The sequence below is a fragment of the Heterocephalus glaber genome, unplaced genomic scaffold, assembly GCF_053883595.1.
Source record: "Heterocephalus glaber isolate CG9 unplaced genomic scaffold, H.glaber_assembly_v1.0 deba00001737, whole genome shotgun sequence".
NCBI lineage: Eukaryota > Metazoa > Chordata > Mammalia > Rodentia > Bathyergidae > Heterocephalus > Heterocephalus glaber.
Window position 1 is genome coordinate 1,278,229 of NW_028258445.1, and position 22,726 is coordinate 1,300,954.

The window sequence follows — 22,726 nt, forward strand, 5'->3', positions numbered from 1 at the left end:
TCTTATCCACTTGTGGCCTTTGCCTTTTACACAGATCTTACATTAGAGGGACGGGACCCGTTGAAATCTTCAAACCTATAGAATGAAGAAGCAGGGAGAGACTGGATGTTTAACTCATGTATCACCCAGGTAAGAAACAAGGCCCTTCATTGTATCTTTACTTCTTCCTCAGCAGAAATGACCCTGCACCCTTACACCCTAGGGTGCAATAATCATCCTCCCTGAGCCCCAGGCTGTGTTCTGTCCTGTCACGAGCCCAAGCCTCAGTCTCCTCCAAAGATCTGTATTCAGATGGATATCAACCCAATAAGATCATTCAAACAGTTAGACGATATCATAGAACTTCATGTTTCTATTTTTACACTCTGTGAAGTAGTGTCTCTTTTCCAGGAATGTAGTAATGAAGCAGCTGTGCCTTCAACTTGCAGCTTGGAGGTACAAATATCTATTAATCAAAAGGGAGCCATTTGCCTTTGGTTTTTGAAATGCAACAATTCTTGGCAGTCCGGAAATACATAATCCCTAGCTGCACTTTAAGGGGAGGCTACATAATGCTAGCTTTAAAATATTTGCATATCCTACACCCAGTTCTTTGAAATTTAAACAATCAATAATCACTTTTACTAGACTGCTGGCTCCAGCATGCCCATTGCTTGATAGCAAGGCTCAGGAACCATAAATGAAGACAAAAACGCAATTAGCCTTAATACTAACATGGTAATTTTCCTTCACAAGTTCAAGTTCCTTGGTAGGTGGAAAATGGGAAAGAGGTCTGTAACAACAATTATGCCTAAATATATTCTCATCATCTATAATGAGCTTAGCTCTGCATCAATGCTCAAGACATCCAATGCAAGTTTTAAACATAACACTATTCCCAACAAAACTGAGATACAGTGGAGTGTAGGACTGAATCATTCACTGAGTGTGTACTTCCTGTCCCTGGCCACTTTGCCAGGCATGTGACTGTTAAATTGGAGGTACAAATCTAGACTCTTAATGTCACTGTTAACTGAGTCACCTCATCTTTCCATAAATGATATCTACATATGTTAAAATCATCAACTAAACAATCACTAAATCTCTTCCAGCTTTCACAAGTCCACAGTTTCACACCACGGCAGAAACAATTTGGAGGTTCTGAAGATACTAGGACAATGAGGACTAGGATGCTCTAGAAGGGCTCCACGGTGGATGGGAACTTGCAGTTTGGTGTCAGAGGATGCATCTAAACTCTTAAATAGTAACAGGAGAGTGGGCAGCATTCAATTTAGGGGTGCACAGGGACATTATAATGACTTGGAAAGTGCATAAAGTATCTCCTTGGATTACAAATCCCTTAAGAGGAGTCTCTAATCCCTTAAGAGTTTCTGGCAAATAAGAGGTACTCAAAATATGCATGAATGAAAGAAACAAGAAGAGAAATAAAGGGTCAGTACTATGGTTGAGGAATAAATAATGTCAATAAGGATTTACCAACTGGGGGAAGTGTATGTTTGATAACAGAGTACCAAATGACTTCCCACTGAGGCTCGCAACTCCATTATGCATGTCTGCTTTATAATCCAGGGTCAACTCTAACAGTTGGCTCCAGAAAAGTGTAAATCGTCTGTCTGCTTCTTGGTCCTGCTCCCCCAGCCCACCTGGCACACACGTGTGCCTGCGCCCCACCTTGGCTTGAAGCTCCACCCACTTCACCTCATCACTGAGCCCCAGGCCAGGCAGCTCCAGCAGCTGTGCAGTCCCCAGGGCTAGCATAAGCTGCATGTTCCTGGCCTGCCCATTCAAGCCTTCAGCCAGGAGCTCAAGCGACCCTGCTGGCTTTGCTGGCCCGAGCCCCATGGCTGCACTAAGGTGACAAGTCCTACTGTGTGACTTTCAACGCGACTACGCAGACAGCAGTGTCCATGCCCTGGACCTCATGTCCACCACTGAGTACCTTCTACACGCTGGAAACACTTTTGGGTTCGCAGCTTGATTTATGAGCCTCGAGCTATAACAACCTCTTCTATTTCCATTTTCAGAAAAAAGCGAGAGTATTTCCCAACTTCATCAATCATGATGATCTCTGCAATTACTAAAACCGTGTAGTGTGCATATTCGGGGATACTCTGGGTTCCATTTCCACCTCTGGAGTGTGTTTGTCTTCTCTTCCTGTAACACAGTAAGGCTGCCAGAAGAAGGTGACTCCAGGATTTGCTTGCAAAGACTGCCTGGCACAAGAGTAGGCACAAGGAGTCCCCAGGGAGCGCGGTCCTGATTACACGGTGGCTCCCTGTGACCCTGTGAACCCCAAGTGCTACAGACGTTCTCCCTCATGTGCTCAAGGCCGAGCAAAGGGACAGACAAGAGAAACCTCCCTGCCTACTGCGGAAAGAAAAGAAATGAAAACACACAAAATATCCCTGCAAAAGAGCAGCCTTTGATTTCTGTTACATTTATACAACTCTAAATATAGAAATTAAAAATGAAAATAGAAAATTAAAAATAAAATTTAAAATTAACACTCAGGATTTTATATGGGATTAGGAAAGCATATTTTCCCAGACACTGAAAGCAGTCAAAAAATAATAACTACTCGATATTTCGGTAAAGAAACATGAGCTCATAAGTTCAAAAATAAAAATCTCTACAAAACTATATAAAGAACATTAAAAATAGAAAACATCTTCTTAATTTCAATATATGCCATTCTAAAATATAACAAGCAGCTCATTTACACTTAAGGGTAAAACCTGACTAGTTTCCAAATTTAATTTGTAAAAAGCAAACCAAACTCAGTCAGTCTGATGTGTATTCTACAGTCTATGGTTGGAATCAGCAATGTTACTACAGAAGTGTAAAAGTGAAACAGAAGTAACCCAATTATGTCATTAAAAGTGCACATTAAGTTACATATATGAATGAAGGTGTTAATTTCATATAAGACTTATAAAAAATAAAACTCAGCAAGAAAAATTCATTTACTGAGCACTCCTTATATATCAGGTATGTAGTGAAGTATTTTTATAAAGATAATATCACATTTTTCAAATTTCACAAATAAAGTAATTAAGACCAAGAAAGGCTGACTAGCCTCTCCAATATCAGATGGCAACAACAGTAAGTAGCAAAGTTAGATTCACTAAATACAGTAATAATAATAAAAAATAAAAATCACCATGCATTACAAACTGTCTATTGAATGCATGAAATCAATACAATGAATTTGTTTTCCAAAACTATACCAGAGCATTGGAACATATTCACTAGGAAATGAATTGTCTTTAATACTTTTTATACTATCAAGATTAACCAGAGATTGTTACTACTGCCCTGATAAGTGTGTGTGTGTGTGTGTGTGTGTGTGTGTGTGTGTGTTTCTGTTTGCTTGTTTGTTTTTGAGTCAGAGCAAGCTGGCCTCAAACTCCTGATTCTCCTCCTTGAGCTTTCCAACTCCTGAGATTACAGGCATAGGTCACTGTTCCTTTGTTCTTTTAATAAGACAACACTGGGATAAGATTGTCTATCATGAGAAAAACAAGTCAGGGAATGAAGTTGTGTTGCATGAGAAGTAAGAGGCACGTTCCTTTCTACAAAGAAAATATGGTTTATTCACTGCCTGCAATTCTACAGAATCCTCTTGAGGAAGCAGAGACCTCTGTTGTCTGTTTTTTAGAGAGTTGGCTGAAAGAAAGGAAGTTAAATTACAGCAGGAATAAATTTAGTCAGACATAGGGCACACTTCTTGGCAAGAAGAGTTATTCTGTGATGAAATGGTTTATCGTGACATCTTTCTTCCTAGAAACCATGCCCGAAAGACTGGTACTTTACTGCCTTTCTTATTAGCATGGTGTCCATCCTGAAGTCCCAAGGCTCTGATATCTTATGGTTAGATTTCATTTCATGCACATTTCTAACAATATGAGGAAGCTTCCTTTAATCTTGTAATTAAGATATTAGGATTTAGCAGTTTCCTCAAAAGATGTTCTAAACCCATGCAGAAAACACAGCTATCCTAAGGAATCAGAGAGAAGAATGAAGGCACCTGTCCTCCACTTGGACCCTACTCCTCTGAGTGACACAAACTTCAAGTCTATTATCACCTGGATAAGGAGAAAATACAAGCACAAGGTTCTTTCACAAGGAAGTTAAAGTCCACTCTGCGGACAAAGATTGAACTGGACAGCATCAACAAACCCCAAAGTAAGTACACAGTGCCACCTCAATTTCTGCCCGCAAATAAAAACAGCTGTTGACTGTGGAGATACTCGAGGGTGTGCAGCCCCGCTCAGGACTCTGCGTATTTAAAGCAGCCACTTCCTGTCATCGCTGTGTGTGCAAACACCCCACTCACTGTCCCTAGATGTCTGCTTTCCTCTTCAGACAAATGAATTGGGCAAAACGCAAACATTTCGAACCTGAGAATCTGCCTTGTATATGTTACGTGGGCAGTGCACACAGGTCTGAAGATGATCAGATAAAGGTCAGATTCCTCTCCATCCGACCTTCAGAATGGAGACTGCTCACGTAGCGGGTGACGTGGTCACAAATCCTCACCCCTCACCTGTCCTGTGCCTCCAGAGCCCAGCAGGAAGTGGGGCCTCCCAGGCCAGGCCTGATGATTCATTGTTCAGAAAAGAGTTTCAGCACCAAGCAAGGGACAAACTTTGAAGGCTGTGAGTTCCAGTTTAACTCTAGTATCAGCTGCCTCGTGTCTTTAGGGCAACTCATGATACAGCAGATTTTACAGCGTTGTAAACATAACAATTATTTGCTGCTCTTGAAGACCTTCTACAGGGCTGCTCAGACCATGTTCTGTCTGCCGAAACTATAAGGGAAACCGAAATCCAAGCAACAGAATATATGCTGTCATCCTGAGGTGATTTTGTGAGTCTGGAAATTGTTTTTGCTTCTCCACACTGAATATTTTTGCCGACATCTGCTTTGATGACACTAAGAAGTTAAAAGAGCTCAGATCTTTCTATCGGTCTATTTTTTACCTTTTTGTCTGAAATACATGCAGATCTTGAATTTACATAAATCGAAACACAGGCTGCTAACCCGGGCTTAGAGCACCGCGCGTCTGCCTCCGCTCACCTCTCTGCCTGCTCTGCTCCCGCTGTGGCTCTGCTCTCTCAGGCCTCTCACCACTGCCTTTCTTCCTGTCACTCACCGCAGCACAACAGTGCTCCTTCATTCCAGCGCTCGGTATTTCCTGTTCCCGCCGCCAAAAAAAGCTCTGCTCCTCCGACCCTCAGCTGTCAGCTGGTTCTCACCGGCCGGCCCTCAGAGCTGAGCCCTCCAGGAGTCTTTCTAATCCCGCACCTTCGCTACTTCCTGCCCTGAACCCCGCCCGTTCGCTTCAAGCACGAGTCCCACCTCTGGCTCTCTCACTGTCTGCTGGCTGAAGGTCAGGTCACTGACCCGGCCACTCCCGCGAGGGTTTCCATGAAGGGCACATCTCTCTGGTCTTCTTATCCACCATCTTCGTGGGGTTTGGCACCGTTCCTCACGGGAGACAGGATGAGAACTGGATTTCTGCAGCGTGTAGACAACAACTGATCCCATCTCAACTCCCGGTCTGGTGAGGGGAGCACCACGCCCGGACCCCCACAGAGCCACCCGCACACCTGGCAGTTCTACCTGCTCCTTGCTGCTCTCCCGCTCCTGGTTGGAAGGCAGCTGAAAGTAAAGCAGGAAAGAAAGAACCAGACTAGGACAACACCACTCACGGGTGGTACTGCTGAGCAGCCCCAACGGACCTCGACATGTTTCCGTGCTAAAGCACCTTAGAGACATTTCTCATGTAGGGGACGTTCACTAAATAAAATAAAAATAAAGTACAATGCTTCATCCTTCTACTGTACCGTGGTGACTTTGAGTGTGTGATGGTAAAGATTTTAATTTCCTTTCCATTTCTTCCAGGGTTTAAATTCTGATTCAGATCCAAATCCAAAGTGGTTTTTGAGCACAAATATTTCAAAGCAAGGTGAAATCCTTTAAACTCTACCAGATTACTAAAATTAACCTATTTGAATGGCCAGAACTGGCTTAAATAAAATACAAATGGTCTTCCTTATTCACAAGTTTGCTCACTAACGTTTATTTGTGACCCCACAGTCAGCATTTCTATATTTGGACAGTCATTAATGGACACAAGCAGAGCAACAAGAAACTGAATCCTGCACACCTTCCCTAGTGAAGGGGGCCAAGGTGGTCCTCTGCTGTCTTTCCTCAGCTCCCACACTGTACACGGGTTGCTACTGGGAGCCTATTGGCGCTGAGGTAATTGTCCTTGTTTTTGTTTCCCAAACTCTTTACTGGTGATTTCGCTGTCTGAAAGAATCACCAAGCCCAGAGCCAAAGTGCTGTCTATTGTTCTGAAGCAGAAGGTTGTGATGCACATTACTGAAAAAATACATGGGTCGCAGCTACAGGGCCATGAGGTTGGTGTGAATGAGTCAACAATGCCTATGAAACAAGGTGTCTGAACAGAAACATACATGAACAAGGTCATGGATTGACGGCTTGGAGAAAATGTTTCAAAAGTTGCTCACAGTAACTTAATAGTTTCCCCAGGAGCAATGGCACAGGATTAGTTAACTAAACGTTGGGGAAACTTTAAACAAGAATCCACTGGAGGTTGTTTCAGGAAAGAGTGTTAAATATGTTTGAACAAGTGTATATGAGACTCGGAATGTCACCAGTAACTCTATCACCAGAAAGCATATGCATCAGTCTGTCGGAAATACTTCAGAAAACATTACTTCATGAACTGTACTTCTCCTCAGTCAATAATGTATCATTTATGTGGTTATCACTTACACAAGCTTCATTTTCTGAGATTAGAGAGATCCTCCATCATCAGCCAGGTAGAGGGTAAGAAAAGTTGACAGTAAGAAATGAAATCCCTAAATTCTATGACTGTGTTTCTTCTGTCAATTATTTAAATTTTTCCTTTTGAATATGTTGCCAATACACAGACTGAGTGATAAGAGACAGCAAAGACAAAAGTTGTGAGGATAAATTTACAGAACTGTTACAAAGAGGACAGGAAAAAATAACTTTAAATAGAAGAAAAAGGGCTACAAGGAGGAAATTAGAATTGCTAATGTGGATGGAAAGTAAAAACCAAATATCCTCAATATTTATTTCACTGCTTACATCTTTGATCATCTATTTCTCTTAATACTCATTGCTTTTAGCATCTTTATCACTTAGAAGCAAGTTTATCTTCTTCTAGCAATTTTCTAGTGATTTCTAAAACTCTATGACAGCTGTATTTCCAACAGCCATGTATTAATGGCTAGGAAAGGCCAAAGTAAAGTTTGGTTAAGCATTATGACATACAACTATTCAAGGGAATTTTAGAATTGGCTAGACACTCCACATGGCCAAACAAGTAAATGCTGTCTAATTTATTTTGCTTCATTACAGTATTAAGGCATAATACAGTACTAAAAAAATAGTATAACCAAAAAAATTTGATATATGTCTATATCCAAACATTTATGTTACATTAAATACATTATAAATAAGAAAGACAAAAGTCAACTAGAAAAATAATAATCAAAAGAAACAATGAAGAAAATAGAAAAGGACAAATTCTCTACATAATAATTATGAACTATTTCTCAGATCTTACGAGATCTGAGATCAAATAGGGCACTGTAGAGTGAATAAAAAAAATTTCCCATCTAGATCATCACTACAAAATTTTAGGAAGTTAAAGATAAGAAAGATCTTGGGAGTTTCCAGAAAGAAAGGAAGAAGAATCAGGCTGTCCAAACAACCTCCGATAATGAAAGGGAAGTGCATAATTCCTTCCAATTTCCAAGAAAATGTAACTTTTAATGTAGAAATCAATATCGAATAAACCCTAAAATCACATGAGACAATAGTAGAAACTTTCAAGTACATATAAGCAAGAAACATTTACTGCCAACTACTTTTTCCTAGCATAAGACTGGGGGTGGGGGGGATCAGAATGGGAATCAAGGAAATCAAAATCAACATGTTCAGGAATAGAGGCTCCAAATCAAGAGTGAAGAGGAATTCTAAGCTGACAGGAGCTCTGTTGTGTGACAGAGGATACTGATTTCAAAGTGCAGAGAAAGAGCAACTCCAGTCGGGTGCGCTCCACAATGTGGAGGAAGGACACATTAGCAGAAGAGGACAATGACTTCCATATGACTTAAAATCACCCATCAAATGGAAACAAAATGAACAGAAATCCCAAAAGATTTTTTTTCAAATCTGTGTGGAAAATGGAATTGAACTTTAAATCAACTTCTCCAAATTAGAATATAATTGATCTTGAAAAATGTACACAGTTCTGAACAGTGGGATAAATCAGCAAGATGGAAAACGGTAGCTCATGAAGGAGGTGCTCATACTTTACCCCCCCGGGTGAGGGGGCATGTTAAAATTATAGACACACACATTAGTGTCTTAGAAACAAGAGAAGAAGAGCTGCAAATGTGTTAAAGCCGCCTGAAGGTATTTGTCAATTTCAAATATCAGAAAAGAAAAGCAGTAGTAAACTCGACAACTCAATCACAGCATGGTGCTTGGCTCTGAAGTATGGTCATCTCATCATACAAAATTGTGCACATAATACTGATTTTTCAGCTTTTAGGATAAAGTAAATGCAGAATATAAATATTCTCAAATTTGACTTGGAAATCTCAGAAACGTTATTAATAAACTACGCAGCTGAAAGACATCTATGACTGTCAAAATACTTTCAACTTTTTATTACTAATTATAATAAAAACAATAGGAGCAATAAACTTAACAGCATAATTACACAACCACTAGAGTAGGCAGAGGCAAGTTGGTTTTTACTCCATTTTTCTGTATTATTCAAAGTTTTTAAATGTTGGTTTTATTTCTTGTGCAACCAGGATTTTTCTCAGAAAGATTTTGCCTATACCTGCATCTTTAAGAATTTTACCTATTTTGTCTTCCAGCACATTAAGTGTTTCTGTTCTAATGTTTAGGCCTTTGATCTATTTTTATTTTAATTTAGTATGTGGAGAGAGCTATGGGTCTAGGTTCAACCTTCTGCAGTTATATTGGAGGGAAATTTTTCCAGAATAAATAAAATATGCAGCGATAATTTTAAAAAATAATCCTGTGCAAAACTGAAGGAAAACAGTGAATTAGGGCAAGTAATGAGACAGGAGTTGATTTGCAGAGACTAATACTTTTGTGGCGCTGCTGCTACTCATCCACATACAGTCTCCCATGCTGAACACAGGAGGCCCAGTCTCGCCTTGTGTGAAGTTGAGTGGCCAAGTCCTTAAGTCAGCGACAGATTGGCTGACATGCATGGACCCAGCCAGGCAGAAGCACTGAGCTGTGAGATGTGCAAGTCTCTACTTCTTTCCATCTTCTCCCACCATGGTGATGGTGAATAAATAAACTCATACAACCCAGTGGGAAAAAATGCCAAGGTGACAATGAAAACTAGGCAAAAGCCCTCAATAAATTATTTATGAACAATGCAAATGTGTAGTAATGAACAGGAAGCATTTATACAAAAGAGGATATTTTTAACTGTCAAATACCTAAGGACATTTTGAAATTATAACTGTGATGCTGAGGATCTGAGAGACAAGACTGTTCACACACTGTTGACAGGATTCCAAGGAGGCATGAAGCTCCGGTTTTATGAAAAGCATTTAACTAAATGATTCATGGCCTGTGTATAGTAATTAAATTTCAGTTATCCAAAATGAGGAAAAACATACACTGTATGTGGAAGAGATTTCATCTGCAGCAATACTTCACAATGGATAAGAGAAGAACTCAAACATGCTAAAACTAAAGATAATTGAATTATCTGCATAAATACTATGAAGCTATGAAAATTTAGCTTGCAAAGGCTTTAATGTCATCCAAAAATGGTTCAAGTAAAACACTGAGTGTAGAGAGGCTTGGAAAAGAACATACATAAATATTATCAAGTAATTATTTAAGGGGTACAATTATTAAGGTTATTTTCTTTGAGGTTTTGCAGTTTTTCTGCCTTAATATGTTACTCTAATAATTAGGGAGACTATTCTAATCGGAGTTTCCATTTGAAACAATATTATTAGGTTGGGAGGAAATATGAGTATGCTAGTGATTACCAAATTTTTAATGTTTAGTAAAACATTTTAGTAAAAATTTATTGCACCCCTGCTAATGTAAGCTCATGTTTTTCAACCAGACAAAATTCCTCTGTTTCACAAAAGATGCACTTAAATACAAAGATGACTACACCCTTGCAGAAACTGAACGACATTTATTGGTATACGTTATATTAAAAGTTAAAACCCTTCCCACTTTAATTCTTATGAAAAAGCAAAGTGTTGGAAAACACATTTAAAAGTCCTTTGCTCACCTGTGTCTCTATCATAAAGCCCATGTTAAATTCATCATTAGACAAAATGAAATGGCTAAAGACTTATAAATTTTCCTGATGCTGGACAAAAAATAAACAGTTTATGTCTTGCATCATAAGATGAACTGAAAGTAGCATTTTATGTAGCATTCCAGCTTAAATAAGATTTATGAAATAAATAGCTTGATATTTGGCTTTAGGTAGAGCACATGACTGGTTTTCAAGACAAACTACGGAGTAAACTGTGTCTTAGTTAATAAAGCCATGAGTTCCTCGATCTTTCTTTATTGTATATGGACCATGGTCTTTAATTTTAATATTCAAAAAACAAATATAATCACAACCCGTAACTTCAAATTTGTCATAGGTTTAGAAATATGCAAAACTAACAGCCTATTTAAGTGATACGAGTGCTGTGACATCGGCCAAAAAACCTTAATGCAATCTTTTATTTACCCCTCTGGGCTGAGTTAATGTTCAAAGTCTGACGTCCTCCTTTATTGATCTGAGACTCCACAGCTCAAAAGCACAATTATGATAACAGCACTGCTCAGAAAACAAATATCTTGCATTTTTTCATTGATTTGCTTGTAATAGAGTTTTAATTTTGTCTATTTCATTTACTGGATAAATTCCATCTTTGTTTAACTCCTTGAGGAACTATGTACTTAAAAAGGAAAAATCTGAAAAATTTCAAATAGATAAAGGGAAATGGGTTTTTGGATATATACTGTGACAACTGGTTCCTTTCATGATGAAAAGTTACAAGCTAGAGTCTCTAATTTAGTATGCATGTCAAATAAACTCAGACTCATTAAAAGTTTATTTTGAACCAAGAATCTAGAATAGGATGGATATGTAATAAAATCATGGATGGTTTCTTTCTCTTAAAGCTTGAGTGGAAAAAACCTTTCTGAGCAAGGGACAAAAATCTAAATAAGTAAAATTTAACAATTATATATTGGTAAAAGTTGTGAACTAAGATGATGATTCTGCAAAGTCATGGCCAGGTTATAAAACCAGAGAACTGGATAAAATAGTTGCATGTCATGTTACTTTGTGCACGTCTCCATAAGTAATAAATAAACTCACAATAAATGACACCATGACCAAAGGGAAAACGGCAAAACTATGGTCAGGCATGTGCATGGGCTTGTGCATGCGTGCATGTACACACACACACACACACACACACACACACACCCCAAATGATATGTGCCCATTGTAAATTTAAAAATTGTAATTAGAATGGCAAAGTTTTTACAAGTTTATCACTGACCACCACCAATGGGAGTAGGCAGAAACAGACGTGCTCTTATGCTCTAGGAAGGATTAAAAGTTGATATATGTCTTCTTTTTGAATAGCTAGCAAAATCTTACGCGTAGATATTTGTCTGTAAGTTATTTAACTCATAACAATGCATTCTAAAACCCTACTTTCAAATGTTATTAAAATAGCCCAGTGGCTGTGGAGGTAGCTCAATGTTAGACCACACACTTAGCATGTACAAGGCCGAGTTCAATCCCCACCAATAATAATAAAATAAAATAATAAAATAGGAAAGAAGAAAATCAAGCATCAAAAAAGAGAGGCTGAATAAAAGATTATTGTGTAATCCCTATGGAGAACAGGCCCTGCAGATTAAAGAAGTACTTTGATTTATGTTAAGTATGAAACGAGATAAAATAATGCATATTAGACTATCACATCTGGAAACCACTGATGGTAATTATCCCCGAGAAGCAGAATTGGGGTAAAAGACCCAATATTTATTATACTCCTTTTTCAGTACTTTTAAAATTACCATAGGTATGAGTTATTTTCCTCATAAGTTTTAAGCCCTAAAATATTAAGATGTTAGGAACCTAAATTCAAAATTACTGCATGTAGCGTAGCAATTATCCTAGATCCGCACAGTTCTAACAAATTATTGTAAAGAAATATCTTAATTATTTTGTACAATTTTTTTACTTGGTACAGCTACATCCCTTTTGTCCAATAATCATGAATTTCCAGTAGAAATTCTCAAATTCCTGTAAGAATCAAGGTTTAGAGTATGTAAAATCTGTTTTAAGATTACGACACCTGCTAGTAAGGTGTTACTGTTTCTTAGATCATTCAAAACAGGTATGTGCATCAACATTTTCAAATATAGTGTAAAACCTACCACTGCAAAACTTCCAACTTTCTTCTTCAATGACAAGCTAAATTAGTATTTATCACAGTTAAGCGGAGTAATCCACGTAATTCATGTAACAACTACGCCATGAGTTCTGTGGTCCAAGCCAGTTCAGACTGAGCTGAAAAGATTTTGACAAGAAAAAGGAAAAAAATTGCAACATAAAATTTGACTTTCAAATATAACTCAAAAAAATTGAAATTGGTTTTTGATACATCTGCAGTTGGCTTTCTGAAGACTAACATCACCAGATCTTCATTTGGGCAGCTTCTCGGCAATGCATTCTAATCAGTACCTAAGATGACGATTTTCCCATTAGGAATCATTTCTGTTTGCTTCACAAGTTTAGGTCTGCTTAATAGTTTACTTCAGATCTAGTTCCAAGGCAGAGGACGATATTTATAAATGATCTAAAAACAATTGCTACACAGCATATTCTAGCACAGTGAGAAAATCACCCAGCGGACTTAGATTAATGACTTCTACTTTTACTGTAAAACCAGTGTAGCCATCAATGATCTCCACTACGGAAGACCTGTTGTCTTCCTGTCACTTTGAACATTACTGAAATGACGCTCATTGAACGGACATGCACTAAAGTCTAAGAAAGAAAGAAAGAGGAAATCCTCAGATAAGTAATTCCTGCATACAGACAACATGTATACTAGGAGCATTCAGGAAATAAGCATTTTACTTATATCCAGTCTATTCCACTTCAGGCTCAAGTCCAAAGTCAGTGATATAACTTTTCCCATAAACATATAGATTTGTTCAGCAAAATTGTTTTGACCCAAATTCTTACTACATTACATTAAAGAGTTCATGTGACTGGTGTTAGCTGCAACATGGGACAGCATCCAAATAACGAGAGTCAACACAATATGAGACTTGAGTAATCTTTAAATTACAAAATATTTTAGCTCATGTGCAGGCCATCTTTATTTTCATTCATTATCAATGACAACGTTCCTGTTCCCATCTCTCTGTTTCCCAAAGCAAGTAATCGTGGGGCAAGTAATTATTTGAAAACATTTTTTAAACCTTCCAAACCTTGAACCAGATGAGAAACAGGCAAACAGACCTCTGTTCACAGAGAAGCCCATCGATCAGTTGTAGAAGCGGCTGCCAGGTCTCAGGGACTCCAAGAAAGACTATGGCAAATGGGTCATGCTCCCCATGAAACTCAGTGTCCTAGTCTGTTCTGTATTGTTTTCATATGTGATGTTTTCCAAAACTTTTCTGTTATTGTTTGGCTTGTAATTTTCAAGAAGCCGTTTTTTATCAGCCCAGAAGGATAAAGTACCTCCAATTATTCTTTTCACCTAAGAAGTGTGCATATTGTCTCCATTCCTTCTTACATACATCTAGAAATAATAAATATATTCTAAAATGTGTTAAAACTAATATTATGATAAGAATCCACTCTTTTATAACAGCTCAATGCTAATACAGAAGAGTAGTCGCTGATGTGCTAGATAACAGAAAGAGCAAGTCAAAGAGAAGATGAAAGGGGATGAAGGGAGGAAAGAGTCATCAGGAGGGAAGGAGGGAGCGGAGGAGGAAGAGGAAGAGAGAGAAAGAATTCCCAGCTTGAACTTCCAGCAGCCCTGCCTCGTGTACAAGTTACAATGCTTCCTTGGACGATTTATGTTCCTCCACGGTCTCTCCTCCTTACTTCAAGGCATCTGGTAATTTCAATCCACAGTGAGAAAAAATATTTTTTCTTACTCTGAAAACTCCGAGAATATTTATATATATATATATATATATATATATATATATATATATATATCTCTCTTCCTACTCCTGCATAAGAAATAAAATGCATATAATCAAACTGCTGAAAAATTCTTACAGTAAGAGCCTGAGAATTAATACTAGAGTAATTGTGAAATGAACCCTAAATCCAAAACATAGCTGTGTTTTAATGTGGACATCCAATATCAGCTGCAAAATGTTTATGGGCTGAGAAGTATATGAGTTTCAATTAAACGTATGCTGAAGTTGGGAATGAGTGACAAGTCTATATTCTATTACAGAGATAAAGACCCAGATGATATTCCACTATATTTTAACATTCCTAAAATATATTCAGTTTGCATAAACATATTTCTCTCACTTATATCAATATAATTTGAGTATTAAGAAAAATTACATTAAAATATTTACATTGTCTAAAACTCACAAAGTTATCAGGACCATAAAACAATACTGTAGTGTTTATTATATGAAGGGAAAAATAAGATTCAAAGAAATAGAATACCTTGTTCATACTACAATGGGCAAACTAAAATGCAGGTCATTTCTTTTTTGTGTGTGGTACCAGGGATCAAACTCAGGACCTTACACTTGCGAAGCAGGTGTGGCGCCACTGAGCTACATCCACAGCTGTAGGTCATTTCTTAATTCAACCCAATTTGTGTTCATACTTTACATGCTGAAATAGTCATAAAAATGGAGATATTAACATAGTATAGTGATAAACTATATACAACCCATAAAGTAAAAGTCTTAAGAATAATCCAAGAAGTAAAACCAAAAAGTACGCATGTCATTTGAGAAATGTGAAGAGATGAAAATAGCCATCTGAGAAACAGTCAACTCATAAATTCTTTCTGTAGGATGAAGTATCTCCCAAACCTATTTGGATTTTTCAGCTGAAAACAACTGTATATTTCACTACTCTAAACTTTAAAATTGTCTTTAGGATATAAAGTAATGGTAAACATTTTGGACTACTTTTCCAATAATATGTTAATCTGTAAAAAAAAAAATACAATAACAAGTTGTTTTACCTCCCAAAAAAGTTATCAATAGAATGCAAAGAAGATAAAGCAAAATTATTGGACAATAAATCTAGACTTCAGGCATACACACCAAAATAATGGCACACACACAAACTGATTATACATCGATGCAAACAGAGCGAGTGGGGCACAGTAAGAAACGAGGTCCATACGCACCTCATTTTCAGATACCCTCTAAAAGTAAAGACAATATTTCTTAATTCTGTATGTTTTATACAAAATTTACTCTAAAGGAATTAATACAGGTGTGGTAGTGCACACCTGTAATCCCAGCACTTGGTAGGCTGAGGCAAAACGTTGTGAAGTCTGAACCCATCCCAGGTAATTAAGCAACTTAGTGAGACTGTGTCTAAAATTAAACATCTAAAAAGACTGGGGATGTGTAGCTCAGTAGACCAGGTTCAATGTCCAGTCCTACACACAGACACACACACACACACAAATTAATGTAGAAAATTACGGTGTACAATATCCAGGCTGGGGCAGGGAGGGACTTACTAAGATAATGTTTAGCCATTCAAAGAACATGTGTAGTTCCATTCCAGGAAAATGTAATCTTAAAGTAGAAGCTGAGCAAGACCCATGGTGTCAGCGTCCTCATTCTAGAGTCTAGCTTTTGAAACTTCTGCAATGCTGCTTGCACATCATCCTTATCATCAGCATTTATAGACTTCTCAAATGTGTACTGTGCATGTAGTCAGCAGATCATTTTACAATCTATAAATGTGGTTTACAGGGAAAGATACCTCTGAATGTAACTAGCTAGTAGATGACAATAAAAAATAAACATGATTCCTTCCTCTAAATAGGATTTGAGGTAGATCCCAAGTAGATAGTTGGTTTTGACACTGAAATATACAACAGAGGCAAAACTCTGACTTAAAAAAATAAAACTGCATGACAAAAAGCCTACTATTAAAATAAATACGTTTAATAGTAGAGTAATTATATAGTGCCTCCATGTGCTGGGAACTTAGCAAGGTTTTGTGGAAGACATAAAGTCAACAGCAGCTTGGTTTTGCCCTCAAAAAGACCATGTTTTACATTCTCCTTAAAGGGTTGGGGGTGGTGCACACCTGTAGTCCCAGCACTGGGGAGGCCAAGTCAGGAGGTCAATCAGGAGTTCAAGGCCAGCCTGGGCTATAAAGTGAGCTCAAGGCCAGCCTGAACTACACAGCGAGAACTTGCTTCACAAAGAAACAAACTCCTTATCATGTATTCTCCTTGTTAAGATTTAAATGTTCCCATTTACAAAACAAAATTATCAAATATAGTAAAATATTTTTAAATTGCATAGGAAAACAACAAATCTACTGCGAGATCAACATTCTTTTTTTTCAAATTAGTAAAAGCTGTCTTGAAAAACACTGATGTTTAAAGTTTTTTAATCATGATGATTTTGAAATTGTAACTTTGAGTTCAGTAAGTTGTTTTCCAACTGTGCTGAAGAAGTAGAGCCCTCTATGAGGTCTGGCACTTATTTAGATCACTAAAGACCTCAGAAATGCTGATTTAACAGTTGCCATAAGAGAAGAGTTGATACTATAATGGAATTTGGCCTATCTTCAGGACAATGCAGTTTCAAAAGAAAAGAAGTACAATTCACTGGGAGCTCATTAGCATCCCTATCAAATGTTTAAAACTAACACAAGATATTACCTTTTACTGGAATGTACCCTCTGCTCCCTTACAATAGTTTTTCCACACAAAATATAGTTCCCTACTGCAATTTTGATTTTATTTCCTGTAGTAGCATGTACTTTGCAGCCTAAGTCCATTTGCGGACTTTTTTGAAACAAAGAGAAAGAGAGGGAAGAGGAGAGAAAAGGAAAAACACACTTTCTGAAAGCAGTTACACAGCAAAACATGCTGGAGTAGTTAGGAATCAATTGTCCTTTCCTCAGCCTTTCTTAGAATTTTCAAGGTCTGAAGAAGTTTGAGAGTTTACAAAGTTATTGAAGACATCCTGTGAGAATGCAAGATCCGTGTGGGTCAGCGCTGGCTTGTTGTCCTGCCAGCAGGATGCCCACAGCGCTGCAGGCTGCTGTGACAGGACATGCTCAGGGCCTCCTCCGTCAGCAGAATCAGGTGTGCGAGACTTGCATAGTAGTCTCATGGAGACCCGGTCTTCCTAATTCAGGCTTTCACAGTTTCATCATTCATTTTCACTCACACCCGTAGTTTCACTCACCCTGTACCGGACTGTTTTAACCAGTGATACTCTTTGATTTCTAACTAGTGTATTCCTCCTTTCCTTGAAATTCTTTTGTGATAAGTGAAGAATAAAAGCTTAACTACAAATAATCCAATAACAAATTATTAGTCCGATACCCAAAGATGTATTTTTTCTTCTAAATCTCTAATTGAATGTAACTGAATGTTTATAACACCAGATTGTAGAGTATCACGTCCTACTTGCATTCATTCTTCTTTCAAACCAGGAAGTCTTAGCCTTGCCTAATAATGTCCAATTTGATTTTGGTTTCAAGCAATTTTTATATATTAAAGCCAGCAATTCTAATTTTTAGTATATAACTCAAGAAAAATGACCAAATGCAATGCCCCAGGCAATCTCTAAACTATTTATATCACACACAGAATTCCACTCTTGTAAAGTGCAATAAAGGCTTAGCAAATATCAAATAACTTGATAAACCATCTCAGTAATTCATGACAAAAATTCAATGGTAAGAAATATATTTCAAAAATGATACCTAGGGAATCAAGATTTAAAACCTCAAAAAATTAATTTTAGAATTTTTTCTTTTGAGTATTTATAATCTCTTCAGAGCCTAGATATCTTTATAAACCAAATTTATGAGAATTACATTGAAAGTTATTTTTGAAACATAGTATTTTAACTGAATTTCTTCAAATTAGATGCCATTTATGATTTTTAGTTTCTCTAACTTTGTGTACAATGTTTTGAAAGACAATCAGTGTGTGCAACAGTTCTATGAAAAACAATATTTTTTCCAACATCTCCATCTGCTGGCTTAGAGAAAAAGTAGATTTCTTTTTTGCTGTTTCTTTAAATTTCATATTTTATAACTTATTTCCTTTTATGGAATTTAAATATGAAGTTGTTAAATTATTGCTATCTAGACTAATAGCTTTTTGTCATTCAACAAAAAAATTAGGAACAGAAGATTTTGAAAAGTTCAATATTTAATATTTTTATCCTCAAATCCTATGAGAGCAACACTCATGTTCACAACTCTTACAGCATTAAAGTTTACTAAAATTATTCAGAAGTTGAAAATGGTATGCATTTTCCTGAAATCTCCAGTTGGTGGTCCTAAGTGATCTATGCACCAACGCCAATAACAGATTTATTATTTTCATAAAATTCACATTTTTAATTGCTGTAATAAATTGCTTGTGTTCAAGAACTGCTAGAACACCTACACACTCTCATATTAAAGTTCTTGGACAAGACAGGCTCAAGCATCCAGCTCCCTTTGACGGACGCCCCTGCCAACTACCCAGCATGGTACCTCAGGCCCTGCAGATGGAGGGCTGAGCTGAGGCAAGTGGGAATCATAACCAGCATGGGAAGGTAGGTTTTCTCCCTCTCTAGACTTCCTGGGTGTAGGGCACATACTGCACCCTCAGCACCCCTCAGTGCAGATGCCAGCACCGGGGAGTCAGAGTCCAATTTCATCTCCTGAGCGAGGGAGAGAGCATTCCGTGCCCATGAAGGATGAAACAGCCTGAGTGGCCCTCTTCCCTCTTCAGGTGCCCTGTGCCCACCTTACCTAACATACCTGCGCATGACCTGGGGCAAGACAGAGATTGTTAGGTGATGAGGCCCTTCCGTCTCCAACTCCTTTCTCCTTTTCACCAAAAACACAAAATTATTAGAGCACAGAGGAAAAGGGTCAGAAAAACATGAGTGGAGAAGGGGTAAAGAGTGGAAATGAGGGGGAAACCGTTCATTTATTCTCTGACTACCAGAGGGCACTCAATAAATATTTACTGCAGGAATGAACAAATGAAGGAATGAGTAAATGCATGATTCTTGGGGTCCACCAAGGGTTTCAATGGCTAGACAGATTCTCATCTCTCTTTTCCCCAATTTTAACCCCTTTCCATTTCCTCATGATGGGAGCTTTGAACAACAGAGAAAAAAAACCAAACCTTAATACTATTTCTAGTTAGACAGGGAAGGAGGAAAGAAGGAATGATGGGAGGGAGAAAGAAAAAAGACAGTGAAAGAAATGAAGGCCAGACCCTGAAAATCCATCTTTCTTCCCACAGGTATTCATGGAAACTAAAGGGAACAGGCAGGCACTTTGACTGTCCCACAGTGACTCTGAAAAACAAGGGTGTGGGAGCTTGGGGCTGTGCATGGAGTCATTTTACCTGGCTCAGACTAGAATTACCTTATTTCATTTGCAAACCCTTAACCCATTCAGCAGATCTCCTTGGATCTTTTGCTCCATGCCAACCACAACATACCTAAATAAGCTTTCCTATCACAGGAATAAAATTAAATTAGCAGGCAAACACCTGTGTTATGTTGAAACTATCATTAAACTATAAAACTGCACTTTTCTTGGTATGTAAGTTTAACCTTGTGGGATTGTATAGCTTAACTAAAATGAAGAACAAGATACCTTATGAGCATGGAATGATGATACAAACTACTTAGCAATGGAACTAGAGTAAAATTCCCTGTATTTCTGGAGGAAGTGAGGAAAAGATGCTTTGGTCTTAGCTGTCAACTTACTTGATGCTGTTACTTTCATTTTACCTAAAATGAATCATGAACTGCCCTAAAACGGCAAAGAAACAAAGGATACGGCACTGAGAAAAGCCTTGAGCAGGAATTAAATAGTCAAGATCATCTTGACAAATTTGATATTGGAGATTCCATCCATTTCTCGATGGTTGATTTTTGTGGTGGTGGTAATTCATATAACCCCCCCTAAAGAGGTAAAACTAATTTTACAGTTTCTTTTCAGGGCAAAAGAAAGGAAGGAAGGAAGGCAAGGAGAGGGAGGGAAAGAGGGAGGGCCAGAAAAAAAAGAAGAGGGTCACAAAATATATCATTGCCATTTCATATATTTGAAATTCCTGAATGAGTAAAGAAACTGAGTAACACAACCATGAAGTGATCTGCTCAATACAATATCAACTCCAGAAAATTCCCCCTGGCTCTCTGCAGCCATCAGTAAGATTGTTTATAACCTAGGAACTGGAAATGCTGAGATTCTGAATTCGATGCTGGCACCTGTGAAGTGCATTTGGTTCCTCCAACTAATTTGTGTTAGTGTCCTAGAATAATAATCCATGAAAGTGCAATTGCAGGACACGAAGACATGGGAAAACCTTTTTATTTCAGCTTCTCTTTCTGAAGAAAATAAAATCTGTAAATGAAATTTTGATATACCTTCTCAGAACTGTGGTCAAATGCATTAAATTGCGAAGCTATTTTTAAATAAATGAAATCTATGTGCATATTACGTGAATGCACGGATTCTGTGAAAAATCAATAGAGTTTAATGTGTTTAATATATGTATATTCTGGCCATAGCTCTTACTTGAATAAAACTGACCTTTCGGGGAAAAAATTCAAAAATGTGGAGATCGAAGATCAAAATCGACCCTAACATAAACCACCATCTTTGATTTTTATAAAGCTCAGCACCGTGATTCAACACTTCCTGGCATGGAAGAGTATGCACTTTGGTGAGCGGCCGGTCGGTCACATCGGTCATCTTCCCAGTGAGCGCCTCGTTATTTCAGCACCGATGAGCTTCCCGGGCTGCGCTTTCCAAGGCGGAGCTGCGAGTACCTGCAAGCCCGCGCGCCCGCGCCTGGCCTCCCCAGGAGACGCGGTGCTCTGAGCCTCAACACATCCGCAACATCCGCACGTCCAGCTGAGGGCTCGGGACGCGGACGCGTCCAGGGAGCCAGGGGCGGGCGCTGATCCGGCGGCAGGCGGGCCGGGCGAGAGCGCTGCGCGGGTCTGCGGGCTCGGCCCGGCGTGTGCAGCCCTCTCCGCCCGCGCGCCCCGCAGTCCCGGCCTCCGGGGGCTCCGCCGCGTTTTCCGCCCTCGCCCTAGGGCAGCGCAAGCAGACGGAGCCCCGCGAGCCCCGAGGCCGCCTGAGCCCAAGATGGCCGAGCCCGCCGGCCGCCGCCGAGCCCACTCCGTGGGCGCCGTTTGTTCCCTTCCGTTCGTTCCGTCCGTTCCTTTACGTAACCGGCCGCCGCTCCCAGCGCCCCGCCCCGCCCGCCTGCGCACCCACGCCAGTTCCCAGCACGCGCACACACACGCACACACACGCGCGCACACGCACCCCGCTCCGCGCGCCCGGCCGGGAACAGTCATTACTCACAGGCGTTGGTGACGGCGAAGCTGTTGGCCACCTCCAGGTTGTCAATGTGGGGCGTCAGCCTGAACTCCGACGTGGAGAACTGCACCATGCCCACGCGGAACGCGCTGTACTCCTGGTCGGCGCCCCTCGGGAACAGCCCGCCTGCGGACACACGCGGGACGGGACGGGGCGGTCAGGGGCCCGGCCTCGCCCCGCGCCCCGCGCCCCGCGCCCCGCGCCCTCCCGGTCCAGGCGGCGGCACCCGAGCGCGGTCGCAGCCCGACCCAGGTCTACAGGACGTGAATCCGTCCGTGCGCGGCAAACAAAGACGAGCCCGAGTGGCGCACGGCCGGGAGCCCGCGGGCACCTACCGATCTGGATGCTGTTAGCGGAAGCCCCGAAGATCAGTCCCCACAGAACCGGAGGGAGCAGGGCAGAAATATGCATAATCCTTCGCATCTCCGAGGGGAGCGAGCGGCCGCCCGGTGTCGCCTATACCTCTCCTCTCGTCCTGTCCTCTGCGGCCGCGCGGCTCCGCCAGCTACACCTCCGCGTGCCGGGCGCGGGCGGCACCCAGCCCGGAGCAGGCAGAAGCTCAGTGCGGAGCCCTTGCCGTGCGGAGCCCGCCGTGCAGCTCCCAGCGCCGCCGCGACCAGTGCCCGGCTCGGGATGCTGGGCGCCTCCCATGCGCTCGCACCCGCGCCTCCCTCCCCCTCACGCGAGCGCGCACAGCCAGGGCCCGGCGCGTGCGCGTCCCGCCCCCTCCGCGGGGCCCCGCACCCACGGCCCGGCGGCGTCGGGAGCGCGGAGCCCACCCGGCCCCGCGTCCAGTCCCCGCCCGCCCCCGCTCGCTCTCCTCTCCCTCCCTCTCTCTCTCTCTCTCCCTCCCCCCTGTCTCTCCCTCTCTCTCTCTCTCTCTCTCTCTCTCTCTCTCTCTCTCTCTCTCTCTCTCTCTCTCTCTCTCTCTCTCTCTCTCTCTCTCTCCCTCTCCACCGCCGTCAGCACCGCGGACAGCTCCGCGCTCGGCTGGGCTCCGGGGTCCCG

The 22,726-nt window shown here is 40.3% G+C and overlaps 1 protein-coding gene across 7 annotated transcripts in view; it reads right to left on the reverse strand.

Annotated features, from left to right (window-relative positions):
* The window catches only part of Gria2 (glutamate ionotropic receptor AMPA type subunit 2), a 122,467-nt gene extending 100,024 nt beyond the window's left edge, over nt 1-22,443 (reverse strand). For 6 of the 7 annotated variants that reach the window (XR_002390491.2, XM_013067002.3, XM_004868540.4 and 3 more), the window contains exons 1-2: nt 22,054-22,443; nt 21,704-21,844 (exon numbers count right to left, since the gene is read on the reverse strand). Coding sequence is in view for 6 of the 7 variants with exons in the window: in XM_013067002.3 (XP_012922456.1) it covers nt 21,704-21,844; nt 22,054-22,141 (229 nt within the window). In the remaining variant the exon portion in view is untranslated. Of the gene's footprint in view, nt 1-5,079; nt 5,195-21,703; nt 21,845-22,053 lie in introns of those variants that run through there. The other variant, XM_087200311.1, reaches the window with a different exon arrangement.
* Between the last annotated feature and the right edge of the window lie 283 nt (nt 22,444-22,726).